The following is a 27883-nucleotide window of genomic DNA, read 5'->3' as shown; positions in this document are numbered from 1 at the left end:
AATAATTTTGACAAAACGCATTGTGAAATGCATATTTTAAATAAATAAAGTAAAAAAAAAATGTTTGAATGATTTTTTTTCACGTGGATTTTCTTTTCTTTTTCAAACAAAAATAAGCTATAGATGTGGGAATAGAATGAAATAGACTGAGTGAATGCATATGAAAGTAATATGGAACAGAAGCAAACTGGTTTGCCATTCAACAATTTCAGTGGTGGACTCATAGAGTGAGATCCATGTACAGTGGTGCCTCGCTAGACGAAAAGAATTCGTTCCGTGATTCTCTTCGTCTAGCGGTTTTTTTGACTTGCGAAGCAAGCCCATTGACAGCTTAGCGGATTAGCGCTACAGCTGTCAAGCGGCTTCCAGAGATCAGCTGTTAAGCGGCTTATCAGCGGAACAGCTGATAAGCGGCTTAGCGGCTTAAGAAAAGGCGAAAAAAGCGAAAAAAACCCGCGGGGGGATGCAAGATTTTTTTCGTCTTGTGAAGCAACCCCATAGGGAAATTCGTTTTGCGAAGCGCCTCCAAAACGGAAAACCCTTTCATCTAGCGGGTTTTTCGTCTTGCGAGGCGTTCGTCTTGCGGGGCACCACTGTAGGCTATACAGTGGTACCTCTGGTTACGTACTTAATTCATTCCGGAGGTCCGTTCTTAACCTGAAACTGTTCTTAACCTGAAGCGCCACTTTAGCTAATGGGGCCTCCTGCTGCCACCGCACCACCGCCACGCAATTTCTGTTCTCATCCTGAAGCAAAGTCCTTAACCCGAGGTACTATTTGTAGGTTAGCTGAGTCTGTAATTTGAAGCGTATGTAACCTGAAGCGTATGTAACCCGAGGTACCACTGTAACTAAAGATAAATGGCAAAACCCAGTGTATTTTAAGACAATTTATCGTGATTGTTTTTTCCCTTGTGTGTGTTTGTGTGTGTTTGCGCAAATATATAGGGTCAGATTCAACTAAACAGTTGCGCTTGTGAGAACCAGTGCAATGGCTTTCTTCCCTCCCCTCCCCTCCCCTCCCCTCTGTCATCCCAAACTTGCCCCCAACACAGGGAGGAGAGAGAAGACCATTCCATCAGGCATGCAATGCCGGAGCAATCTCCCAACACTGCTTAGCATTCCAACCATAATTCCTGCCTTGAGCAGTGTTACCAACAGAGAATGAATTGCTTTCTGACATTTTTTATAGCATAGGTGCCTATGGCATACACACGTAATATAGGTCTACGTCATTGTTCTTAACACTAGTCACTCAGTGTATAGGACTAGCGACTGCCCAGTAAGGATGTACGAAGGCATTGATTTATCTTCCAACCTGTGTTTGTCACATGCAGTGATGCTTCCATTGCACCGCAGTTTGGCTTCTGACGAAACGGTTGGTAATCTCACTGTGATGGAAAGTTGCCTAGTTAATTTATTATGTTACGTTGTTCTGCACAATTCATTTCAGTGCAAAGGAAAAGCTATGCAAATGCGGGGAAAGGGAGTCATCAATTACATATTGTTTTCAAACTGAAAACAACAGTGACTAACAATTGTGTTCACTGCACCAATTTTTGTTTGACATCAGATGAAAAAGGAGACACCAGCAATCTCTGCTCCTGTTTCTATCATAATTCCCTGATATCCCTACTGACCAGAGATGCAGATTTTCCTGAGGAATAGTCAAATGGTCTGAAACATGGAGGATGGGGAGGATGCTTCCTTTGATCTCATCTAGTGAGTAGAGGTTTGGAAAATGAAGGCCTGGATTCGAGTTCTACATCATAGACTCATTGCCTGAGCTTGACCAAGGGGCTGTGCTTCACTCTTTGTTCCTCATGTCATCATTGCTCCCATTTTACACATGTTTTACAAGGTTGTTATGAGAGTGAACACAGAAGAGATTGGAAACTGTTTTGGAAACCAAAATTATTCTGCAGTTTCTTAGTAGTAACAGCTGCCCAATATATAGCCTGATCCTAAGTACTTTGGATACAATCCACTGCAGGTCAGAAATGCCGCTGAAATAAATTACAGCTCTCAGCTGCAATGTGGGAGTAAAGAATGTCGAGATCAGGCTTGCATGATGAACTAATTGGCTTAATAGGGTTTGAGCTAGCTTTATGTGGATTGCAGTCCTTGTGAAGAAAGGTGTTCCATTAAAATCACTGCAATCTACCATGAAGTGCCAATCTAAACGAAGACAAATTAAACTTTTCTCCTTGCACCTATGGTAATCACCAGTCCTCAGCATCTATTAATACTTTTTCATGTGTTTACTAAGGAAAAGAGTGTAATAGATGGTCCAGGAATTCTAGTGAAATAAGCCAGATCTCATGGTCACAGCTAGCTGAGTTTATCACAGAACAATCAACCCCCACCCCACCTCTGGGTTTGCTGCAGGCTGTGTGTGGATTGGAAGGAGGTTTCCCTTTCTGCCAGTTAACTGCTTCCAAGCAAGTGATCACTCTGCCAATGTGGAGTTTCCTTTTTTCAGGGGTGGACTTTGTTGCAAATTAGGTAAATTCACATTCGAATGTCAGCCAAACTATTTTTCACCACCACTGCAGGGTCAGTGTTATTCAGACAAGTCCCAGTTTGCATGGTTATCAAGAGTTTCCAACTATTGCTTTCTGTTGGGAAGCTCTGAAGAGAATGTAAGGCAAGGAAAGCTGAAGGGGAGAAAATGGTAAGAGTGATGTCAGAGAAGGAAACCTCCACTCTGATGTACAAGGATGCTGCGTTCATGATCAGAGGCCAACAGGCCAACCCCCTCCCTGCTATGTTGTGGTGCTTCTTCCCTATACAGGGCTGCAGTTGATGTGCGCTATATAATTACAAGCAGTCATTTATGGTTATTGTTAAATCAGATGCTATGCTTTGGAATGGAAAAGGGGCAGAGGCAATGAGAGAGATTCATCGTAGCTTCTAAAGTCATTGGGATTAGAAGCAGGCATTTCTAGCTTGAGAACAGCATGGAAAACCCTGACTCACAGCATCTGGAACACAGAGTATTCATTTCAACAATTCCTGTAGCCTCGTAGGTTCATGACCTATACAGAGATCTTTAGACCTCTGGCTACGTTTGCCCAGTTTGGCTGGGGCACCACAGGGCAGACGGATGTAGCTCTGGAAGCAGAGCACGTGTCGCCGTCTCCAAGATCTGAGATGGTTGGATCAAATACCTGCTGTCTCTGATTACAATCCTTTGAAAAAACAGTCACCCCACCCCCCACTCTCATCTGTGGTATGTCAGCACAGAAGAGGCCTTTTGTCTCTTTCCCCCTTTCAAAGCTTTACAGGTTATATTTTAGGACATAACCCCAACCCCCACTTTTCTCCCTAGTAGAAGGAAATCAGGAGACACAAACAACATTTTTGCCCTTTAGATTTTGTGTGTCCCTGATTGTAGTGCTAAGCAAATGGCAGGCTCACATCTTGGGTATAGTGGGTCTGTGCTCAGCTTGGTGGTTCAAAAATTGTGCAGGTATGTGACAGAACGAGATACCACAATATTTTAGCTATGATTTGTCACATGGCAACAAATCCCAAGAAGGCTGGAAAAAACCAAGGACGGAGAAAGCTAATAAGAACATAAGAGCCTGCTGGATCAGGCCAATCATCCCTCTAGTCCACTATCCTGTTCTCAGTGGCCAACCAGATGCCTGTGGGAAACCAGCAAGCTCTTCTTCTCTTTGGCAATCACTTGTAGCTGAGTAAGATTGTCTTCCATAAACACAGTTTTAACAATGAGTCCGTAAGTGGAGGCCAATTCTGGATCCACACGTCCTTCCACAGTGGGGACATTGGTTTCCAGGCGGGAGATGATCATGGTGTGCATTTGCCAAGCGTGCCTTCCTCTTAGCACATTTCTCCCTTGCGTCCTGAGTTCGAGTGTCTTCAAAGCCCATAACACCTTTGGTAAAGGCTGTTCTCCAACTGGAGCCAGTTGTTTCCCAGTTGTCAGTGTTTATACTACATTTTTTTAGATTTGCCTTGAGACAGTCTTTAAACCTCTTTTGTTGACCACCAGCATTATGCTTTCCATTTTTAAGTTTGGAATAGAGTAGTTGCTTTGGAAGACGATCATCAGGCATTGGTTTCTAACAACTGCTATTGTGGCTTGAATCAACTGTGTGAGAAGCGCCATACGTTGTTGCTCTTTTGTGTATTGGAGCAGGGCGAAAGTGGTACAGGTCAATTCAAGGCAAATCTATAATGTAGTTCATGCTTAGAATTCATTTTGATTTCCACCCTCTCATTTCTAAAGCATTTAAATTGAGCAGCTCTTTAAACTTTTTTTTTGCAACTTTTTTCACTGAATATTCTAATATGGGACAAATTTATTAACGGGTGTAGCTTTCTTTTGATTACAAAGCATGTACAAACTGGTTCTTTGAACCGAGGCCATGTGAAAAAAACCTAAGGTATTAGAGGCACCCACCTTTCCATAAATTGTTAAAGGAATTGCCACCAAGGGGTAGTCTCACAACAAACTACAAATACATTTTCAAAGAACGTCTTTTCATATTTAATGTACAAAGAGTTCACGTTTTCCTAGAAATGTCTGGTGGATTTTCTTTGAACTTAAGAAGTTGCTAACTTCTTCTGAATCTTGAGTTGCACCTTTGGCAAAAGCTCTTATATTTTCAAAGGTAAGAATCAAAGTAAAAAAAAAAAAAACCCCTCAAAACCCTGGCATACATGATAGTGAAATCATCAGAGTTTAAGGTTCGAAGGAACCCCAAGAGTCACCTATTCCGATGATTTGTGCTAGAGAACTCATACACCAAAACCGTTTCTTACAGATGCTTGCCTAACACCTGTTTGCAAAAACCCTGGAGATCAGGATTGTACCACCACCCTTAACAACTTAACCCAGCCAACCTGCCAGGTAATATGAGTTTCCTTTGCCTAACATTTAACTGAAAACCTTCTTTGTGGTATCGGAAGTGGTGGAGAACAGATCTTTACTACCGTATATATCTGGCAGCCTGAATGATGGAGTTAGCAATGGAAAGGCTTTTCAGAAGGAATGGAGTATTTAAAGACATACAAGAAGTTGGCTTGATGGCTATAGTGTGTAAGGGCCTGCCTCTTGCAATGGCCTTCACAGAACTTGCTTCTCCTTGAACTTGCAGTTGCCCAGTAGGACCATCCTTTTAATGGTTTCTTCTCACTCATACCTGCCTCTCCTTTCTGCATGACGTCCTACCCCTTGACAGCCCCAAATATGTCTGGGCTGCTCAACTGACCTGGAGTGATTGGGACAGTCTCAAGCCAACCTGATTAGGCTCAGAATCTGCTTCACAGCCCTAGGTGTAACATACAATAGAGACAGGGACTGGAAATGTATTTGTCCATCGCTGAACATCACTGCCAGACTATGCTTTGGGTATAGTATTCTCTTGGTATTTGAAGAGTGACTAGGGATGCCTGTTCCCATGTGTGATGTCACCACACCTTGAGCCCAGCATTGCAGTGTGTGTGTGTGTGTGTGTGTAGGAGAAATGGTAATGAACTCACATGAGCATAGTTCATGCTGTTAGTCCAATTAATCTCATTTATTCAGTTAGTTTAGGAATAGCCCATATCCTGTGTTGATTGGAATGGAGGACATTTTCCAGCCCAAGGGCTGCATTTGACCCTCAGGCCTGATTTTCCCCATCCCTGATGTATATGGTCATCCTTTTCAGGTGTTACAGTTGGGGAGGAACAACACATAGAAAATGGCTACAGGCCCTTGCTTTATATACCAGAATATTAGGTTTGCAGAGGTCTTTAGCATATGTGGTGCCGGGGTGCAAAAAACTTCCCAGCACCCCCAATTCCTGGGGGGGGGGGCAGGCCAACGTTGTTGAGCTTTTTTTAGGGGGGGGCAGCATGCAACTCTCTCCCATGCCACTGCGGGTGGAGGAAGGAGAGCAATCCCTGCACCCTGCAGAGGCACAGAGGAGGGCAGAGCTGGCCAGCTGCCTCAGTGCCCACAACAGAAAAGGCTATGGCAGCAGCTGTTGGTTGGCCTGGCTCTTCAATCCCCAGACTCCAAATCTCGGCCCTGGACTCTCAGCCTGGCACCCCTGAGAACCCAGTGCCTGGGTGTCCCACATCCCTAGGGCCTATGGGTAAGCCGGCCCTGTTTGCAGATTTAAAGTGGATAAAGGGCTCTGTTGCCTTAGAGCAACAAGCTGACTTAAAACAACAACAAAACCTTGACTTTTTAGGGTTTGAAAAGTGAAGATGAAATGTACTGAAGATGTGGGAAGATGTGTCAGGACAAATGCTTGTTGTATAATTGCCTCTTGAACAAATCAGAATAAATGCTCAATAAAGACTGGATCAAGTCTAACCTTTGCCTTGTGCAAACAAATGACAGTAATGCTCTTAACAGGTTCTCTGGAAAATCCTAGAACTCCCTAATAGGGAAACTTTATATAAACATAGGACAAGATATCCTCAGTCCCAAATATACCTTTTCCTGGTTGAACAGAGACCATATTTCATGTTAATTTCAGACATGTACATTATATGGGTACAGTGCAGGCAACCTAAAACTTTGTTACCAACTCACTTAATGACAAAAAGGAGACTAATTGCGCAGCCAAGCACATGTATAGAAATTCTTATCTCAGTGATGTGCCAACACACATACCCCTTGGGAAGCATTAAGCAGTTAGTCATGGCTCCTTTGAGCAAGAATCTGCTGTGTCAGTTTAGCTTCTAGTTAAAATGTAAAGCTGTCTTGAGTAGGCTGAAAAATAACAGATCCCACTGTCTCTGATGATTTGCATAGACTATACTAGAGGTACATAATAATTAGTAGAGGTAGAGAAACTTAGATTGGATTTTTAAAACACATTTACCAGCTACTTATTGCAAAAGAATGATTGAATTAGTTTGATTTAATGTGGCTAGCTTGATGTTCCTAAGTGAGGTGTGTGAGTCTGTGTCACATAAAGAATCCAACGACTCATAACTCATCACTCCATGACCAGCTTGTTGGTAGCGTAGACTATGCCACTTTAGAGTACAGGTAGAGGATAACATTTTTGAATGCCTCATTTTGTTTAAAAACTCAGTTCAAATAAAAAACGAGTATAGTAGGTTAAAGGCTAGGATAGAACATATTCCCTTAAAATACTAATTTGTGGGGGTTAGGATTTTTTTGTGGGGGTCACGTAGGGGAGTGTGCAGGATTAATATATCCCCATCAGTAATCTGAAGTGGGTCAGTTCACTCTGCCATCTCATTCTCACTCCCCCCTTTGTTGTAGGGTGGACCAGGGTTTGCTAGCCTGCCTGAAAGCTGTCTGGTTTGTGGAATCCTTATCACCATTACTGAAAGGGTGGCGAGACAAAACCCACTTTTTCTGCCCCGGCTGGTTTTTCATGAAATAATTGTTATTTGAAATTGCTTTCCTCATGCCTGCAGAAACCCACCAAGCACAGAAGAGACCCAGTCACCTAAGAACTACATGTTGGTAGAAGAAATCCAAGTTGTGGCCCTAAAGTGTTGCTATGCCATGTCACCTTAAAAAATGATTATTTGGAAAGGTCTCAATAGACAAACTTCCATTAGAGGAGCACTGAAGAGAAAGCAGATGGAAAACTGGGATTAAAAATTTGGCACCCCCTTCCATTTTCTATTATGTTATCAAGCTCCAGTCTTGCTTTTTAGCATTCTGCCTCCCTTTTCAGGGGCAAAAAACCCCAAGCAAACAGTAATTCTCCAATAAAGAGAGCCGTTTTATGAATGTATGTGTTTCTCAAGGTAAATGAGGATAAGATGTGTATAAAACTTATCTAATCATCTACATAAAATGTTTATGATCAAACATGAGCCAAAGTTTTCCATGAAAGATTATTAACAAAGTACTAATTGCCTAACTATTCTTCAACAAGGAGGTTTTTTATCATATAAAAACCAACCACAGCATGACATTTATCTTACATGTGAACTCTCTCCTATTTCCTCCCCTTTTTTCACTCTACCCTCCCTCAGTTTTTCTGTCTCCTAAATTGTAAAAAGAATAAGTTACTTGACTTAAGCAATATTTAACTAACTGCACTAGTCACATGTCATTTAACTGTAACTCAGCAAATCTCCACCTGATGATTGCAAATCTATACCCTAGAACACTTTGTCTTCTAGAAAATGAAAATATTATCACCATCCTGATTATATAAACAAAGCAGAAATCGAAACACAGGTTAACACCCCCTCCCCATTTCTGTTACTCACATACTGTAACAAGAATGGAGAACCTCGAATTCTCCAAACGTTAGATTTTGGAGCTCCCATCAATCTGAGCTACCATGACCAATGGACATGGATGATGGAAGCCATAGGCCAATGACACCTAGAGGGCTGCAAGTTCCCCAACCCTGTTCTATACCACATTAAATACGGAAGCACAATTCCGAGAGGCAGTGTGGTGCAATGGTCTCCTTGGAGCAGATCCATTTAAATTAATCAACCTAAGGTAGTCATGTTTAATAACATTTGTGTGCCTACTCTTGAGTGTGGAATTAAAAATGGCGCTCTTCCAGTCACCTGTGTGTATAAGCATTCCAGCTTGCCAGACAAAACAATCCTCCTTTCCCCCTCCTCCTGAGTGCTAATCCAGAGGCTCTCCCAATCCACCCCAGAGCCCATTCTGGGGGGTGCAGGGCATGTGGGGGGGGGGGGGAGGAGGAGAGGGAGGAAAGACCCATTGTGTAAGTAGAAGTCTTTGCTCAGGGCTTCTGCTGATGGGTCTGGTTAAGTCAATCCTGCCTTTAGGCTGCAGTCCTAACCCCACTAACCTGAAAGTGGGCCCTGTTGAGTTCAGTAGGACAGACTTCTGAGTAGGCATGGTTAGTTTCGCCTGGTCAGACAAATGTTAAAGATAGAACACTTTCAAAGTGATCTCAGTCTCATCCTCACCTATTAAAATTGTTCTGTGTCAATTTATAACTGATCACACTAGATGACACAGCTATGAGATTGTTTGCAGCCCCAATTTACACATCCCCAGGGGATCACTTGCAGAAACTTTCCTACATTCAAAATATAATGATAAAGCACCAAGAGGACAGTCATATGCACAGCTATCGTTTTAGGGACTGGATGCACTCAGGCAATGCTTTTGTTGTTTATAGTCCACATATGTGTCTGGTTTCAAGCTATTGTGGTTCCTATTCATTCACATGGTGGAAAGAAGTAACTACAACCTAAGAGGTCAAAACAATGTTTTTTTGGGGGGGATTCTGGCAGAATTCCTTGGAATAAGCCTCATTTGAACTCAGTGAACCGAACTCATCTACTGGAATCCCATGTATATCACCTTCTATGATGAAGAAAAGGGGGATATAAATGGAAGAAAGTGAAATTATACACTGAGGAAGATTTGCTGTACAAATAAACTTTTGTTTGTTTGTTTGTTTATTATACTCTGCCCTTCCCGGTTTAAAAACTGGGCTCAGGGAGGCTAACAGCAAATATAAAACATTGATTAAAATGTGGCTTAAAAACAGCACAAAACAGCATAAAATACAACATAAAATGCAGCATCAATATCAATAAAATTCAAAAATTCAGGGGTCATTTTGGGAAAAAACCAACAACCCCAGTCAGTAGACATCAAATGATCACCAGGGTTAACTGGCCAAGTTGGTCCTACTAAGGCCAGCAAGGAGACCAGGGAAGAATTTAAATGTGGGGTCCCAGAAAGGGTTTCTTCAGAGAAGAGAAAAGGGAAAAGGGAATAGAGGATCAGGCTAATTCAAATTGAAGGCCAGGCAGAATAGCTCTGACTTACAGGGCCTGCGGAAGAAGATCAAGTCCTGCAGGGCCCTAGTCTTGTGGGACAGAGCATTCCACCAGGTCAGAGCCATCACTGAAAAAGCCCTGGCCCTGGTGGAGGATAGTCTGGTTTCCTTAAGGCCCAGGACCTTAAACTATTATTATTCATGGACCTTAGGGTCCTCTGCGGGGCATACCAGGAGAGGTGGTCTTGTCAGTACGATGGTCCTTGGCCTCATAGGGCTTTAAAGGCCCAAACCAGCACCTTATACTCCTCTAGGAGCCAGTGCAGCTGGTAGAGCACTGGGTGAATGGTAAGGACCCCGTGAGGAGCCTTGCTGCAGCATTCTGCACCCGCTGGAGTTCCTGGGACTTGAAACTAAGGGCAGCCCCGTGTAGAGCAAGTTACAGTAGTCAAGCCTGGAGGTGACCATCGCATGGATTACTATGGCCGGGTCGGGGAGGGAAAGGTCAGGGACTGACTGCTTGATACGGCGAAGATGGAAAAATATTTCAGGTGGTCATTAGTCTAATGATGCGTGCTAGCAAGTTGGACACAATTCTGTGTATGGTAGCCATCTTTTGTTCCCAGCAGTGCTCCTGGGAACTAGCATAGTCATATGCTGACTATTTGAAGTTGTGGAAGTGTGAGAACAAGATGCTGGAGGAGGAGGAGAGGGAAGGTGTCAGAGACAGAGACAGAGAAGGAAGAGTGGTGGAGACCGCCTCCCCATTCTGGCCCTTCCAGGGAGGAGGAAGAGGAAGACAATATAGATTTACAAGAGGGGTTTGAGGGAGGTAGCAGCTCAGAGGCAGGTGGGGAAAAGCTGGGAAATCATGGAAGAGCTGGAACAACACCCAGTTGACGTGTTGTCATCAGAAAGCATTCCAGACCCTCCATCTCCCAGAACCAGGCGAGCCTTAAAAGTAGGAGAGCAAAGAGCTCGAAGACAGACGGCACGTAGCAGCACCTGCAGAAGTGATGAAGTGGGAGAGATGGGTGTGTGGAGATTCACTCGGGACAACACCATTATCCAAGAGGCCCGGTTCTATAGCCTATTTGTGTAAGGACTGAAATAAAAAAGGACTGTAAGAAGCTTTTCCTTGTCTTTATACTTTCCTGGGCAACCAGCCGGAAGCTGCTGACAGCAACCTGACAGAATTGTATTTAAGGGAAAGACAAATATTCTGAAAATTCACTCATCCACTGAAGATCAAGTCAATGTTCGGGGAATGCTTTTGCCCCACCTCATTGAAATTTAAGGAAATTGTTGGGTTGATTACATCTTCCCAGTGCTAGTCTTCAATATAACATGGACTACCAGTGACGCAGGTGGTGCTGTGGTCTGAACCACAGAGCCCAGGGCTTGCCAATCAGAAGGCCAGTGGTTCGAATCCCCGCGACAGGGTGAGCTCCCATTGCTTGGTCCCAGCTCTTGCCAATCTAGCAGTTCGAAAGCATGCCAAAGTGCAAGTAGATAAATAGGTACCGCTCCAGTGGGAAGGTAAACAGTGTTTTCGTGCGCTGCTCTGGTTTGCCAGAAGCAGCTTAGTCATGCTGGCCACATGACCCAGAAGCTGTACACCGGCTCCCTCGGCCAGTAAAGCTAGATGAGTGCCACAACCCCAGAGTCGTTCGCAACTGGACCTAATGGTCAGGGGTCCCTTTACCTTTTACCAGTGATGAGAGAGTTAACCATTGGTGATTGATAGAGCATTGGTGAGGATTTGGCAGCCCAAGAACAGTGACATGAAATAAATGTCTCATAAGTATGGTGGATGTTTAAGGAAAAGAGAGAGTTTGATAGCTGTTTCAGGGTGCAAACCTGAGAACTCACAGTGGCTGTTTGAATTGGTTTTTCAGGAAGCTTTTTATAACCTTGATTTTTATTAGCGTGTTTTCTATTCTATATCCTGCTTTGAATGATCAAACTCTAATAGAAAACAGGACAATTAGCATGCCAAGGGAGCCTTGCAGATAGCACAGGAATGCTTTCTGATAGCATTCTTATCAGCTGGTAATGAGCGCAGAATCTTTTAAAAGTACAGTACAATAACTTGAACTGCCATCCTTCCTCTAAGGGTGAGACTATGAGTAATAAGAAAGACAAGGCTGTTGCCAGAGGTGGTGGCTCCAACTTGCACTCCTCTCTCTGTGTCTAGGGTAGTATCTTTTAAGTCCTCTTATCATTAAGCTGTGCCCTCTTCTATTCTCCCTCTTGTGTCCAGCCCTATCTGCATGATGCACCACTATGTGAGGCCCCTCTGGTTTTGTAGAAGAGCGGGCCTCAGGAATGAGCAACTTGTGACCCTACAAGTGTTGGACTACCATCCCCAACATACTTGATCACTGGCCACGCTGGCTGAGGCTGATGAAAGTTGGAGCCTGACAAGATTTGAAGGAGCACAGATTTCCCATTCCCTGGTGTAGATGACAAATGTGCATATACGGGGTGTGTGTGTGTGTGTGTGTGTGTGTGTGTGTGTATATATATATATATATATATATATATATATATATATATATAATTAAAAGGTGTTTAAAGAGTGAATGACTAAAGGGCCTGTTATTGTTATTGTGTGTTTTTAAAGCACCATGGAGGTTACACTTAGTTCAGAGATTAAAATTAAATAGAAACCCTGCCCCCAGAACAGGAATGCAATAAATGACACACAGTTCTCTCCAAGCTAAATTAAAGTAATTGGTGGGGGCGGGAGTGGAAAGTCGTGTATTTAAATCAGTGGTGTCCAAACTTTTTTCAAATAGGGCCAGATTTGATGAAGTGAAGGGCCATGGAGGCCGACCAAAGGGCCAACTAAAGTTGTTGATTTTACGATTTTACTCCAAAGTTGTTGAGCTTCTTTTGGGATTGAAGTTGTTGAGGTTTTTAGGATTTTACCCCAGGAAATAAACTGCCACAGGGGCTGGATTAAACTGACCGGCAGGCCAGATTAGGCCCCCGAAACGGAATTTGGACGTGCCTGATTTAAATGGAAAATCAGAGCCAAGATGTCCAGCTCAAGTGACGGCATACAAGCAGCTCAATGTACAGTGGATGCTCGGGTTGCAAATGTGATCCATGCAAGATGCACATTCGCAACCCGCAGCGTTTGCAACCCGCAGCTGTGTGTCTGCGCACGCATGCTTCTGCGCATGCACAAAGCGCAATTTAGCACTTCTGCGCATGCACAACGACCGAAACCCAGACGTAACCCATTCTGGTACTTCCGTAACCCAAAAAAAAATGCAACTGAAGCACCTGTAACCCGAGGTATGACTGTATAGGTAATTTTTTCCAGAAGCCCCGAAGACCTCCTCTTTCTTCGCCCATAAAGGAAACCAGGGAGCCAGGCCAGTGTTTGGATTGTCCCCACAAATGCCCAAGATGCCCCTGCCTGGTCCTTGTATCCCCCTCTCCTTTGCAGAAAGTGCACAACCAAACTAAGTCAACGCAGGAGGCTCCTTCAGCAGGGCCACTGAAAGGGGACAGGGAGTCAGGGAAACAACTGCATACTTTTGAAATCAACTTTGAGGCTAGAGTGTTAAGAGGGTCTATATAATTAGAGAAATTCTAGGTCAAGTGATTTTGCTGAATTCGTTACTTCCTATAACATCTCTCTCTCTCTCTCTCTCTCTCTCTCTCTCTCTCTCTCTCTCTCTCTCTCAGGATGACTTTATGTTTAGTTTAGACCTGACTTTTAATTATAGCACCTGGAGCTGATCTTTTAAATTAAAAATCCAGATTTATAGAAAAATCAATGGCAATTGTAAAAAAAAAAGAAAACTTCTCAAAGCTTACTTTATCTCTTCTGCTGCTGTTCCCAGGAGGAGCTTTGAATTGATGCAGCTTTCATATTGAATCCTGAGGGATCCTAGACCATTTGGCAAGGAACTCAAGAAAAGTTTTGTTCAGCTGCTATAAGCCTTTCAAGTGAAGATTTGCTTTCACAGTTTATTTCGAGGAAATCTTAAAAATGCTGTTTGAAAAAGCAATTAATAAAGTTTTGAGAAGGATACTGGGGAGAGAGAACCTACACAAAACCACACATACTCAATGCACACAGAAAATAATATTAGAACAACATTCTTAATCCTGACACTTCTTGGCATGAAACATTTTAATACTTGAGATTGTAATCCTGACAGCTTGGTAAAAGTCCCAGAAATCATAATAGTTTCTTCTCTTCTGCTTCATGGTGCGCCAAGAACATTTGCAGTTATATTGATCACTGTGTGAAAGTCTTTAAAGTGGAAAGTGGGGGGAAAGCATGACATGGCATCTCCTTTTCTGATATTTGGTTTAGAAGAACAAGATGTTTTATTTAGAAACAAATGTTGCTGCTGTATGAAAACCACATTTGAAGGCTTCTTAAATAAAACCCTAACTTTTCCCATCCCTGACAAGAGATGGGACCTTCTGTAGGCTAAGGAAATGCTCCACCACTGAGCTAAATCCCGTTCTGTACATACCTCAGTCCTTCCATATCTGTTTTGAGATTTGACAACCAGAATCGCAAACACACTCCTGGATCTGTAAGTTTAAAAATGCTCAGGCCTGTGGGATTCTAACAAAAGCCTGAAGGCTAGAAATACATTACATTACATTGTCACAAACCACACACGAGCAAGAACACTAGTATTCAGGGCTTGTAATTTGCCTATGACCTAATTCTTAAGCAGATTAACAATTATTTAAAAACTGAAATATATATATACCTGTAAATAAAATAGGAATGTGTGGAGAAAGATTGGGACATGGGAATGTGTTGCATCTGCTGAACACGGGCTCAGGTCCCCATAGCTGTTACGGTCAAATGGGATCTCAGAGCCGTAGAAAGAACTTTTATGAGTCTCCTGAGGGAGTAAGACAGAAATGGCGCTTTCCCCCTCCACCGCCTCCTGGGTTCCAGGCAAGAGGAGATAAGTACTATAAGCTACTCAGAAGAAAAGAGTCTAATTGGCTATTGATTCCATGGATTTAAAGTTAGATGGAACATGGCTTGAGATATTTATTTTTAGAAGTACATCAAATGGTTTTCCATTCCTTGCCATACAGTTTCCTGCTGATAGTTCAGGAGTGACGGTTTGCCTGCTCTAGTATGAATGTTTTCTGGGGTTCACAAGTTGGGCTGGCCTTTCTTGCCAAGCCCAAAAACTGTGGTAACGTACCCCAGCCTATACATTCGCTGGTTTGGCCAAGCAGACTCCACCATCCCCTTTTCCTGCAGTAGCAGCAGCTATGGAAATCCCCTCTCATGTGGGAACGAGATGTGTAGAAGTTGTGTGGGTACCAAGGCGAGTGCCTCAATCAAGTGGCAGACAAGGACATAGGCTGTTTCTCTTTCCTATGAGAGGGAGCCTGAGGGCTTTCCCCACTTGACGGCCATAGAGCTAAGGAGCTCATGCTCCAAAGCAGGAAAGTGTGGAGACTTGGCAACCAAACCACTTCCAGCTAACCTTGAAGCTAGGAAATGAGTGGAGGACTACCCATCCATGCTCCCACAGCTTCAAAGCTCCAAAGAGTGGTCAGCATATTACATTTGTCAGACTACAGCAGGTTGCCCACCACAGCAAGCATGGCAAGTGAAAATGTGGAAGCCTGAATGTAGCATTTGTGGAATTGCAGGACGGCTACTTTGTGCTTCATCAACAACTTCAATTATCTGAGACTCTTTCCCCCATTTGAGCAAGGTTCAGAATACCATGTTAACTATTAATGGGATGCAACAAGTCACCGTTTTACAGCTCTTTCAGGGGAGTGTATCATACAAAGAGTACATTGCCAAGTAATGAATTACTTTGATTGGTGTGTGTGTGTGTGTGTGTGTGTGTGTGTGTGGTAGCTTGTCAGCAAATGTTCAGAGAACACAAAGTAGTAACACTGAACAGAGGATCTAAGAAAGTATTCATTCTGCATCAGCTAGTGCATTTCTGTGGAATGGGCGCACTTGCAACAAAGAACTGGATTGACTGCTTTCATGGGGGTTGCTAAGAATGTATTTGTGTCTCTCTAGTGAGTAAAGTGTAAATATGTAGGGTCCAGGACCAAACTATGAACTTGCAATTATTATCACAATCATCATCATCATTATTTCCTTATTTATTAATGTAATAGAATTTATATATCTCATGAGTGCAGGAAAAACCTCAAAGTGGTTTACAAAAACCTTCCCCTGAACAGAATCTCTAGGAATAATTGAGGGCTAAGGTGGTAAATTCCAACACACAAACATGCCACATATATTTAACTCATTCACTTATTTTTTGTGGTAAGTTGTGTGTGTGGTGGAGACTAGTTATGCAGAGTGTACATGTTTTAGATGCTGTTCACGTTAAAGAGGCTTGCTGTCATAGCCTGTTATGTTTGCAACCTATACACTGTGAAATATTGTGAAATAGCTTTATAGCTACAGTTCTAAAATTTCAAAGCAAGATACACCAAATGATTCTTCCCCCCCCCCCCGCCATGAGGGAATCATCTTATTTTTCACATTAAGAGAAATACGTATAAACCAAGCTAATGAAAATAAAATTAGCATTTCCATCCAGGTGGCTAAGTATCAGTACTTTTCCAACTAGGATAAATTATCTAGAGAAATTCTGTCTTTACAATATATGTTCCTGTTTTCATTTTACATTTTAGCTTGCATTTTAGTAAGTATTTGGTATGAGAAAAAAAACTGTTTCAAAATCATGACAATATCCTATTCAAAGCCACTCTTGTCAGATATATCTTCAATCTCAGTTGCAGGATTACTTCTGACACATGCCAGTCAAGCCAGAAAGAGCAACACCCACCTTCCTCCTTGACATTTCACATACTTACAGGTGTAAATTCCATTGCCTTCATAGTAGCTTTATTTGAATAATTATTAAATACATATCTCTGAAAGAGAAAATAGTCTATAAGTACAGAAACATTTAGCAGTCTGTGTTGTGACGCAATAATAAAATGTTTTAAAGATCAGACTATAAATAACATATAATGTGTGTGTGTGTGTTTGTGTAAAGGTATTATGATGTTGGCAGTTTTATTCTCAGTCTCTTTCCTAATGATTCCTAGCATGGAATTTACCTTTTTTACCAACTGCAGCTCACTGGCTTGACATCTCCATCAAGCCACCCAGTACAATCCCATGGCCCCATTCTGAGTCAGCCACCCTCTGTTCAGACCCCATATGTGAAATTAAGATCCGGTCCCCCCAGTTTTATATCTCTTGCTTGCCAATTTCCACCTCAGTTAGAGGAAGGCCCATATCTCAGTGGTACAGCATTTCCAATCTGGCATTTCCAGGTAGGTCTGGGGGACACAACTATCTAAAACTTTGCAAAGCCATTGCCAGGTCTGTCACAGTGCTGATAAGCTATATGGGCCCATGGTCTGATTCATTATGAGGTAGTGACCCATGTTGCCCTCTCTGGAACTAACTTTGCCATACAATATTCACAAACCTCTTTCTTGCCTTGCTACGCAAGGAGGACTGTAATAATCACAGCTGCTTAATTAGAAAAAGTCTTTCTGCCTCTGCAGTCTTGTACTTATTTATGTTTACCTTTATATCTTGTCTTTCTTCCAAGGAACTGAAGTTGGCACATATAGTTCTTCCCTGTCCCCATTTTCTCATCACAACAAGGCTGTGAAGTGTCTTAGGCTGAGAGATGAAGACTGGCCCATGGGTCACCCAGTGAGCTTCTTGGCTGCGTAGGAATTTGAACCCTGGTCCCACAGGGCTTGGTCCAACCCTGACACCACACTGGCTCTCATACTATGGAGTTTCTATTAATTTAAGTCCTATAATTTGTGTGCTGTAAGAGACAATCTGTTGTCAGCCAACAACAAAAAAGAGGGGGACAGTTTTGTTTTGTTTTTTAAGAAAAACTGGAAGCATTTGAGTCAAGCCAGTTGGAACTCTCATTTAAAGGCTCCCATGAAATGTCCCAATATTATCGCAAGAAATAGCTAATTGTGTCCCATAAAAAGGGGAATGATACAAGGCGTAGCATGGCACACTTAGCTGGTTTTATGACTCCTCCCATTGCAACACATAAGTGATATAGTAAAGAGTTAGCACTTGGATTATCAATTACTGATTGCCAGAAAAACAGAGTGGTTCACATCTTCTTTCCTGGAGAAGTAGTCACTTTCAAGGTTTATGTTCAATGATGAGGATCTCTGAGTCCGCCCTGGACATGGAAATGGCAAATTATACAGAAGTCTTAGATCCCAGTTATACTAGTCTGGAGTTTGAAACAATGCAAGTCTTGTATAATGGCAGTGGTGAGTTTGTATCTTCTCAGAGATGAAAACCTGAGTGTTTGAGTGAGTAAGAAAGAAAAAGAAATGAACATTATAAAAGGGTTTTAGTCTTAATTGTGTAGCTGAGGTTTGCTTTTGAAAATTACATCTCTCTGTATCTCTCTCGACTTCATCTCAAAATGCATGTTAATAACATTATACCATCTTTATGGTACAGAAAATAAAATGGCAGTTCTGCATAATAAAGTAACTTAACAGGATTGTCATCGGTCAGTTAATCAAACAAAGAAAAAAGTTCTTTCAAACAGAGGAGGTTCTTTCTGTGTTTATTTTATTTACTGTAAGATGCATGAGTTTGGGAATTTGGCAGTTTGGGAATGAGAAATAATTTTGTACATGATATTTTAAAATGACAGTTAAGATACAAATGTCCAGAGGGAAAAATAATGGGTCGCACAGAAAAAGTATATTGATGTTTATTTGCAGCTGATAAGTTTAATATACGGTAATATTTCCAGAGCGTTGATATGCAAACTGGACTGAGTTGTTAATCACAACAACTCTCTCCAGGCTAATGGTTAGCTGGGACAACTTTTAGCTATTTGGTTAAAGTCACTTTTTAACTTTGGTTGGGTAAAAATTGTCGACACAAAGAGTGCAAAAAGAACTTGTGAATGGGAAATGAAGTAAATACTATTTAACTTTTCATATAAAAGCAGATTAACATGTCTGGACATAATGGTTAAATCTTTTTGATCACGTTCTTTGTAAATAAATGTTCATCCTTTATACCTTGTATCAATACATTTAAGACTTAAATAGTGCTAATTACATTTAAAACTATATTCACACAAATTTGATCTCTTGGTATTTATTGGTATTTATCAAGGTGAAAGGAACAAAACCATTTAATGAAAGAGAAATCTCCCCATGATTTTGAGAGTGTACAGTTGCTTTGCTTTATTTAAAATGTTAGCTTTTGCATTGGAATACATGTAATATACATTGATGCTGTGGTTTAATAACAGAATAGGCAGAAGTGGAGCAATACTGGAAGAAAGAAATTTTGGGCAAATACCAGTCAACTGCCAATTTAAGTTTGATTATTTGTTTTCATAATTTTGATTTTTGAAGAGATAAATAAAATTTTCATGTAACTATTAATTTAAGGTTACCAGATTTTTTTCAATGAATCCAGGGACACTTTTCAACTTGTGTATGGATTTTGTATGGGGACTGATTTGTAAATCTGGGGACTGTCCCCTGGAAACGGGGACGTCTGGTAACCATATATTAATTCTGGGTAGAATTCTTTAGCCGTTGCAACCAGTAAGACTTCCTACATTCATCAAATGGTGGAATTTCACTGAGCATAGCTTCTGATACCCCATTAACCTCAGCATGCTTCCTACTTCCTGTCCTTTAAAAAAATATTTACAACAACATTATCCTCACAACACCAAAAGCAAACCCCAACATGTTTCCACTGAATTCTTTGAACAAAACCACAGCTGAATTACTTACAATTATGTAAGTGTCTTAATGTAGTGAAATTGTTGCATAAACATTTTTCTGGTTGCAGAATATAAGAATGCTTTCCAATCGCAGAATTCCAGCAAGGTTTCCAACCCAGTATGCTCCATGCAGTAAAAACATCTAACATCCAGCAGCTGAAATCTGCCCACCTGGTTGCTCCTTAACTGGATTAAGATTGCACACTTCCACCAAAGAAACGATGGGTCCTGTCACTTTATCCAGTGGCAGTCACCTGCCTCAGAAGGTTGAATCGAAACACAAATCCTAAACAGTGGTGACAGATGCTGTCTAAGCTGATCAAACCTTTTTAGCAACAAGATCCTTGGCTTTGGGGGGAAAGCCCAAAAGCTTCATTATATAGCTTGATGCTAGGGCTATAAGTTTACATGCAGACGGTCCTAGGCTCACTCTACAGCATTTCTTGAGTATCTGAAACCATTGGCTCCTGCTCCCAGTAGGCGAGGGTGATTTGCCCAGTAATGTAGGAAGTGAGCATAGACAGTACTGAGCTTAATAACCCAAGGCCGGACTGCATATAATACAGCTTCCCTAGTTTCTGTTTGTGTGGATGGAGGCCCCTGGATATTACAGCTTTCTTACAGGGAGTCAACCACGTTGCTGGCCACTGTCATCTGAAGATTACCGTATTTGTCGCCCTATAGGACGCACCGGCCCATAGGACGCACCTAGTTTTTTTGGGGGGAAATCAAGGGAAAAAAAATTTTCCCGCCCAGGTTTGCGCAGCCATCCCCAAGCTAGAAGAGGGAGACGGAGCGCTCCGTCTCCCTCTTCTGCCTTCAGGGACAGCTTCTCTAGCCTCCGTGGGGCAGCGGCTTGCCCTGCTGTCCCCCGAGCTGGTGGGGCTGGTGATGGGGAGAAGCTTGCTTCTCCCCCCCCCCGCCCGCCAGCCTCCAGACCAGGTCCGGGAATAGCGGGGTGGCAGCGCTCCGCCTCCCTGCTATCCCCCGAGCTTGTGGGGCTGGCGGGGGGGGGGGAGAGAAGCAAGCTTGCTTCTCCCCATTGCCAGCCTCCAGATCAGGTCGGGGAATAGCGGGGTGGCGGCGCTCCGCCTCCCCGCTATCCCCCGAGCTTGTGGGGCTGGCGATGGGGAGAAGTAAGCTTGCTTCTCCCCCCCCCGCCAGCCTCCAGATCATGTCGGGGAATAGCGGGGTGGTGGCGCTCCGCCTCCCCGCTATCCCCCGAGCTTGTGGGGCTGGCGGGGGGGGGAGAAGCAAGCTTGCTTCTCCCCCCAGCCAGCCCCCAGATCACGTCGGGGAATAGCGGGGTGGTGGCGCTCTGCCTCCCCGCTATCCCCCAAGCTTGTGGGGCTGGTGGGGGGGAGAAGCAAGCTTGCTTCTCCCCCCCCCGCCAGCCTCCAGACCAGGTCGGGGAATAGCGGGGTGGTGGCGCTGCGCCTCCCTGCTGTCCCCGAGCTTGTGGGCTGCAGGCTGCTGCCCGCAAGCCTTGCGAGCCCGCGGGACCTCCCGCCAGGCTTGCAAGGCTTGCGGATAGCTTTTTGAAGCCTGGAGAGCGAGAGGGGTCGGTGCGTACCGACCCCTCTCGCTCTCCAGGCTTCAGCGAAAGCCTGCATTCGCCCCATAGGACGCACACGCTTTTCCCCTTCATTTTTGGAGGGGAAAAAGTGCGTCCTATAGGGCGAAAAATACGGTAATGCACAGTTAATGCATACCAGCCTCCAAGAAAATGTTGCCTTATGGCATTGTCTCTCAATTATTTAAACTAACAAAGATATTTAAGTAGTTAGCTACACATGCAGAGCTGGGCAATTGTGTCAGTACTCTCAACTTCTATCGCAAGCCGTCGAGTTTAAACAAAAAGCATTCGTCGTCATGAGCATCATAAATTCTGACAAGTGGGCATGATAGGTTTGAAGGCATTCATTAGCATAACAATCAGGGGTAATTAGGCATGTTGTGTTTTCTGCAGTCTTGGGATGGTGAATGCTAATTAAAAGAGAAGGCCAGTAAGCCCCCACCCGGATGGTATAACTTAGCCACATTGTTGTATTCCTCCCCGTCAAGGCTCTACACCAAACTGTACATCTTGTTCTTCCCTTTCCTCAGACAGTTGCTCAGCAGAGCCGCTCGGCATGAACACTGCAGACAGTGGAATTGGCGGCCTTTGTGCAATATGCGGAGACAGAGCAACAGGCAAGCATTATGGCGCCTCCAGTTGCGATGGATGCAAGGGGTTCTTCCGACGCAGCATACGAAAGAATCATGTTTACACCTGCAGGTAGGAGAAATAACCCCAACTCAGAGGTACATCATGCAGTATTTATTTATTTGAACCTTTACTATCCCTCTCTTTATAAAACCAGGAGGGGTTCCAGAATCCAATATATTGAGATGACAGGTGTCATATTTAATAGGAAGGGATCATGCCTTATATGGCAGAGCACTCGCTTTCCATGAAGAAGGCCCCAGGGTTAACCCCTTGCTGCTCCAGTTCAAAAGATGCGGCTGCAGGCAGTGCGCAAGGGACCCCAGAGAGCCATTGCCAGTCAGAATGAACAATACTGAACTAGATGGGCAAATGGTCTGACCATGGTATTGAGTACATTCCGATGTTCCCTTACCACGACACAATGCCAAAACTAAGGGCCACTGTCACAGCATACACAGCCCCCTCCACATTGGGGGAGTTGAAGGTCTGCATCAGGGTTCCCACTCTCAAGTAAAAAAAGGGGAAGATCAGGTTTCTTACTTGTGCAGTTTCTCATTGCAGAAGTTCAGATCCTGACGCATGGAGTGGTGATGTAAAGGCCAGGAAGTGCACCTCCTCTTTTGGCAGGTGTGTTCTGCAACATCCTGTTGACTCCATAATAATGCCTCAGTGGTGGATTTATACTGGACCATCCACTCACCAGTCTGCTTTTTTGGTTGTCCTGTGGATGCTATCCAGATGTCACCACAGTATTGCCATCCTGAGCTAAGGCTTAACAAAAGCATGCCAGAAAATAAACTGGAGTTTTTGTGGTATGAAAAGTTACAGGGTTTCAGTGGGAAGTTACGGGACATGCACTGATTGGAACTTAAGTGGCATGTCTACCCTGAAACTTTTGCAGGCACAAACATGCATAAAAATGGGATCACGTACCGTATAACCGTTCCAATACCACCCCGAGCACAGGTAATCATGAACGCACAATAAAAAGGACATCTGCAGTTACAGGAGGTTTAAAGCTTGTTCAGATGAAAATATGTCTTTGAAAAGCAAGGCAGAATGGGCAGTGGCAGATTTCATTAGCAAACAGCTCCACAGGATTGAACCCATTAATGGTTTTATGTTATAGGGAGTTGCTGTCTGCAAAATGATCTGTAGGTACTAAACATTTGCCGATTGGGAACAGCCAAAGCAAGTTCAATCACATGATTTTCTTAACTGGGGAGAGGGCATGTACAGGAACAGATCTGGATCCAAAAATCTAGAACTGAAGGTAGACAACAGTCTACCCTGCAGGCAACTCTTCAGTCTGATTCCAGTCCTGGCAAGACTTGAGCCCCCTGGCTGTTCAGCTGCCCACTGCCACTTCTTAACAGCAAGATTCTGCTATGGGTTCTTTTAATCGTGTCTCTTGTCTCTTAATCTTTGCAATGCTCCGCTGTTTGAATGCAGAAGAGTTTCCTTTCAGAGTGGTACTTGGCACATTAAAGATGAAACTGTTTTCCTCAGCAGTCGTTTGCAATCCTGGACCAAACCATTTTCATTTGCAAATGGCAACAAATGTAGATTTTGATCGTCAGCTATGGCTTCACAAGCAATGCTGTCTTGTGAGGTTCCTTCCTATCCTTGGCTCTATTTTGTCCCTCTATCTCTGTTCTTTCCCCCCTCAAGTCTGACTAGATCTGTGCTACGAGGTGCCCTCTGGCATTTCCTTTTATCCCCTTCTCGTTTCTCAGGAAGGCTGCCTAGGACTGTTGCCGAGGTTAAAAGGTACTCTCCCTCCTGCTTTTACCATCACTTGACTTATCGAGATCTTCAGTTATCTTGAGACTTTCAGATACAAAGACATCTCCGTATGTTAATATTGAAATCCAGGAGAACCTCAGCATTTACCAGTGTGTACTTGATTTCAGTCCTTACACCTGGAAAATAAAGCAATTTAACTTGTCTGATTGCATCAGTCCATTTTAAGCGCAGCAGCTCAAGTTAATTGCACCACCACAGCTAAAATGATGGTCTAACCCAGACCTACAGCCAAAAACTATTTCTCTGGCTGGGGCATCCTCCTGCCTTGCCCCATAATTATTTGAAAGCCCTGCACTCTTCCTCCCTATACTTTAAAGTAGACAGACAAATGTGTTATAGGGTGTCCCATCGCTTGAGGGGAAGAAAACCTTCCTAGGTGTGTCAGTGCATCTCAGACGGGGATATCACCTTGTTTTGACATGTGTATCACTTGCAGAGTTTGGGTTTGTTTTTCAGTTTGGTTAAGGCCCTCTTTCCTATGGAGGGCAGTGGACCCATGGGAAAAGTCAATTAGTGGTGGGTAGAGCCAGAGACCATACAGATACAATACTATGATACCATTTTAATCAGTCAATTCTTAGAGTGGTTCAACAAACAATCCTTCTTCACAGGGAACTCTGACAATTTTAGGTCTGTCAAGGAAATAGCCATCCCCTAGCAACTCTCAGCACCCCTAACAAACTACAGCTCCCACAATTCTTTGAGAGAAGCCATGACCATTTAATATTGTTTAATAGCACTTTCAGTGTATGGTGAATGTGGACAGAGTCAATAGCAGGGTTAGAATTGCATTATTGCCTGGCTCTTTCGTTCCGTGTGCTACCCCATTCTTTCTCTTCTTCTCTACCTCTGCTCACTCACACAGACACACAAGTGCACACACACTCACACATGAAGCAGAAGCAGTTCTCAGAGGGGCAGCCAGGATAGCAAGAGTGAGCACACAAGGTCTGAAGAGCTGAGTGATTGTTTGTGAAATTTGGCCTAGGGCCACATATGGCCATTGGGCTGCACTCAGTTATAAAAGGTAGCTTGGTAAAATAGAGCCAGTGTGGTGTAGTGGTTAGAGTGCTGGAGTAGGACTTGGGAGACCAGGGTTCAAATCTTCACTCAGCCATGAAGGCTGAGTAACCTTGGGCCAGTCACCATCTCTTAGCCTAAACTAATACATTATAAATGTATAAGTACATTGGGATAGCTCAGTTGGTAAGAACATGAGACTCTTAATTTCAGGGTTGTGGGTTTGAGCCCCACATTGGGTGAAAGATTCCTGAATTGCAGGGGGTTGGACTAGATGACCCTTATGGTCATTTCCAACCCTACGATTCTATGATTTCATCAGTATCAAAGGCTATAGCCAGGCTCATTCCAGTAGCTTCCATGAATAAAGGCAGTCTACCTTTGAATTCCAGATGGCAGGGACAAGCAAGAGCAGAAAGTTGTTTCCTTCATGCCTTGCCTGAATGCTTTCTACAATATCTGGGGGCCCCCTTGGAAATCATGTGCCACAGCAGACAAATCTTTGCTCTGATCTTACAGTGCTTTTCTTTCATTTCCTATTCCTGACCATTTGCCCCAGCAGGACTGGATCAAGCTGTAAGAAAATTCATCCTAAACATTCACGAGACTGGGAGCAAAATTTATATGCCTTGCGTTCACAAGATGATGAATAACCTAATGGGATTTTACTTGCCCATCACAAGGAATTATTCCGTAGAAGAATGGCAAAGAGAAATGTTTCAAGGCTGATTAAAGAAAAAATACCACTGAAGGTTGATAGTTGGAGACATTGTTTTGACAGTGCCCATTAATTGTTTCAGCCGTGCTAATCAGGACCCTCCTTTACTTGCACTCTAATATATTTACCCTCGATTCTGTCCAACAGATTTAGCCGGCAATGTACTGTTGATAAGGACAAGAGAAATCAATGCAGATACTGTCGTTTAAGAAAGTGTTTTCGCGCTGGGATGAAGAAGGAAGGTAACTTTTTTTTAACCTCCTGTTCAGAGGAAAACACTTCATATCAATTAGCAGGAAACAAAATCTATAAGCAAATACCTAATGAATATATATTGGTTGTGCCTACAAAAGAAGGAGATTTTTATAGCAGTCAAAATATGTCTTCAATAAGCAGTCAACTTGCTATGTAATTTTTGGTTGATGCTAAGATTTGACACATGGGTCATTTGAAAACAAAACAAAGCATGCTTTCCTCTAGTTTTGCATGCTACGAGATATTCTTTGTTTTAGTTGAACTTGATAAATTTTTTTTTACTCTTCTCAAGTCATTGTGGCCTCATGGACAAAGTGGTGGATTTAGGCAGGTAAAATCTGAGTTCAGCTGTAGTTTGGTGACCTTACATACACTCTTGTCCTCAGATCTTCATCTGTAAAATTGTAATAGTAATGGGAAACATAGGTTTGTTGTGAGGCCTCCCGTATTATTGATAGTATTCCCAATTTATTGCAAACTACCTTCTGCATCCAGTTCTTTAGTAATGGGACAGGGGAAAAAGAACCATTGACATAGAACCATTGATGGTTCTATACAGAGCTCATTTCTATGCAGAAGGATGTTTAAAAGCAGACTCATGAGTTCTCCTATATTTTAGCATGTCTGGAAGTAGGCATAGATAAATTACGGAATTCACCCCAGAAGTAGTGGTGGCTGCTGGATGACTTTAAAAGATTCAACAAATTCACGGAAGATAAGAATGTCAATGGATACTAGCCACCATGGCTGCACTTTGCCTCCATGGTCAGAAGCAGTATTCTTCTAAATTCCAGTTGCTGGAAACTGCAGGAGGGGACATTGCTGTTGTGCTCAAGTCCTGCTTGCTGGCTTCCAATGGGCATCTAGTTGACCACTGTGAAAACAGGATGCTGGAGTCAGTGGGCCACTGGCTTGGTCCAGCAGGGCTATTCCTTTGTTCTTATGTTTCCTGCATCGAAAGATAAAAATGGAATTTTTAAAAAGTGGTGTTCAACATTCCATACTCTGCTGTTCCACAGAGGATGCTTTTCATTTTTTCTTCTTTAAACATTGTTTTTGGGAAGGAGACACGTGACTCCCAGTGTCCACTGCTCTTTGTCTACAAGGGCAGCTTTTAGCCCTCAGCATGTGTTGAATTCAATATCATTTTGGACAGACTGAAGGAACTTCATTGGAAGGCAGCTTACATATTCACACTGAACAAATAGACAAATCCCATCTGTTCTGAATTCCAGGTGAAAACATTGTATGGTGGTTGATTTTTAAGTCAAAAGGAGGTGGTAATGCTGAAAATCCCAAGGGGTGAGGGAGAATAATGCCAAGCTTGATTCTCCTTTGCAACTGGTGTATTCAAAGTAGAAGTTAAATTTCAGGTTTCTTGCAATGTTGTTTTGTTTTGCCCTCTGTGGGTGTGTGACAGACAGACAGAAATTGCTTAGTGCTTCCTTGGAAAAGACCTTTCTCTTGCTATAGAAGACTTACACGCAGCTATACTTGTAATTTCAGAACGGTACTCCCCAAAATTCTCAAGTGCATCCCTTTGAAAACAGAAATGTGACATATTAAATCACATCAATAAGATTTGCTTAGCAACAAATAACTGCAATTTAAGCTAAGGCTGCACTTCTGTACCCACCTACTTGAGAGTATACCCCATTGAGCAGCCAGGGCAATTCAGAGCCTGATTGGGCAGAGGTGGAGAGAGATGGAGCTATGGAACCACTTCCATATCTGCAGACTTGTTTCTCATGTCAGCCAAGGCACAAGGTTGGGAGCAGACATTTGGACCAAGATTGGGCTTGCTGCCATCAAGGAGCAGGAACAGCTCAGGATCCTGTGGCTCCCACACCAGCTCAGTCTCTATCCATTTGGAGACTATCAGTAAGGACTGACACTGGTTCAATTCTTTGGGTGGAGGGACACTAATCCAACCCCTAGTCCAGCACAAAAGTGGTTTGGGTGGCACACTTGGCACCATCAAACCTTAATCATAGTATTTGCTTACTAGTTTTATCACTGTTCTTTTTATGTATATATGACCTTGTAAAATCCAAGACTTTTTAAGTTTGTACAAAGTCTTGCATATATTTGGCAGGGCTTTCCTCTTCTCCCACCATTGCAGCCCTCAAATGAAAATTAGTTTCAACCTCTCCCAGTTTATAGAGGATCACAAGCGAGAGCTTAGGAACAAAATTATCTGGGCACTAGGAGCTGTGCCAGTGTTCCTCCATTATTGCCTTTGTGTTCTTCATAGAGTCCTCCAAGCTAAGGAATACCATTTCATTTTATTTTCACCATAGGCTTATTACATTTTTTAAAACAAAAAAACAAAACAA

At 43.0% G+C, this 27883-nt stretch overlaps 1 protein-coding gene across 5 annotated transcripts in view; it reads left to right on the top strand.

Annotated features, from left to right (window-relative positions):
- The window catches only part of HNF4G (hepatocyte nuclear factor 4 gamma), a 67505-nt gene that overhangs the window by 20582 nt on the left and 19040 nt on the right, over positions 1-27883 (top strand). For 3 of the 5 annotated variants that reach the window (XM_083747907.1, XM_083747909.1, XM_083747908.1), the window contains exons 1-3: positions 17877-18046; positions 21646-21817; positions 25440-25534. In XM_083747907.1, the coding sequence (XP_083604033.1) occupies positions 17929-18046; positions 21646-21817; positions 25440-25534 (385 nt within the window). In that variant the 5' untranslated portion in view covers positions 17877-17928. Of the gene's footprint in view, positions 1-4792; positions 4879-17876; positions 18047-21645; positions 21818-25439; positions 25535-27883 lie in introns of those variants that run through there. The other 2 variants (XM_083747910.1, XM_083747911.1) reach the window with 2 other exon arrangements.

Source organism: Podarcis gaigeae (assembly GCF_964106915.1).
Source record: "Podarcis gaigeae genome assembly, chromosome: 7".
Classification (NCBI taxonomy): domain Eukaryota; kingdom Metazoa; phylum Chordata; class Lepidosauria; order Squamata; family Lacertidae; genus Podarcis; species Podarcis gaigeae.
The sequence above is the reverse complement of the archived record's forward strand: the minus strand, read 5'-3'. Positions and strand labels throughout refer to the sequence as shown.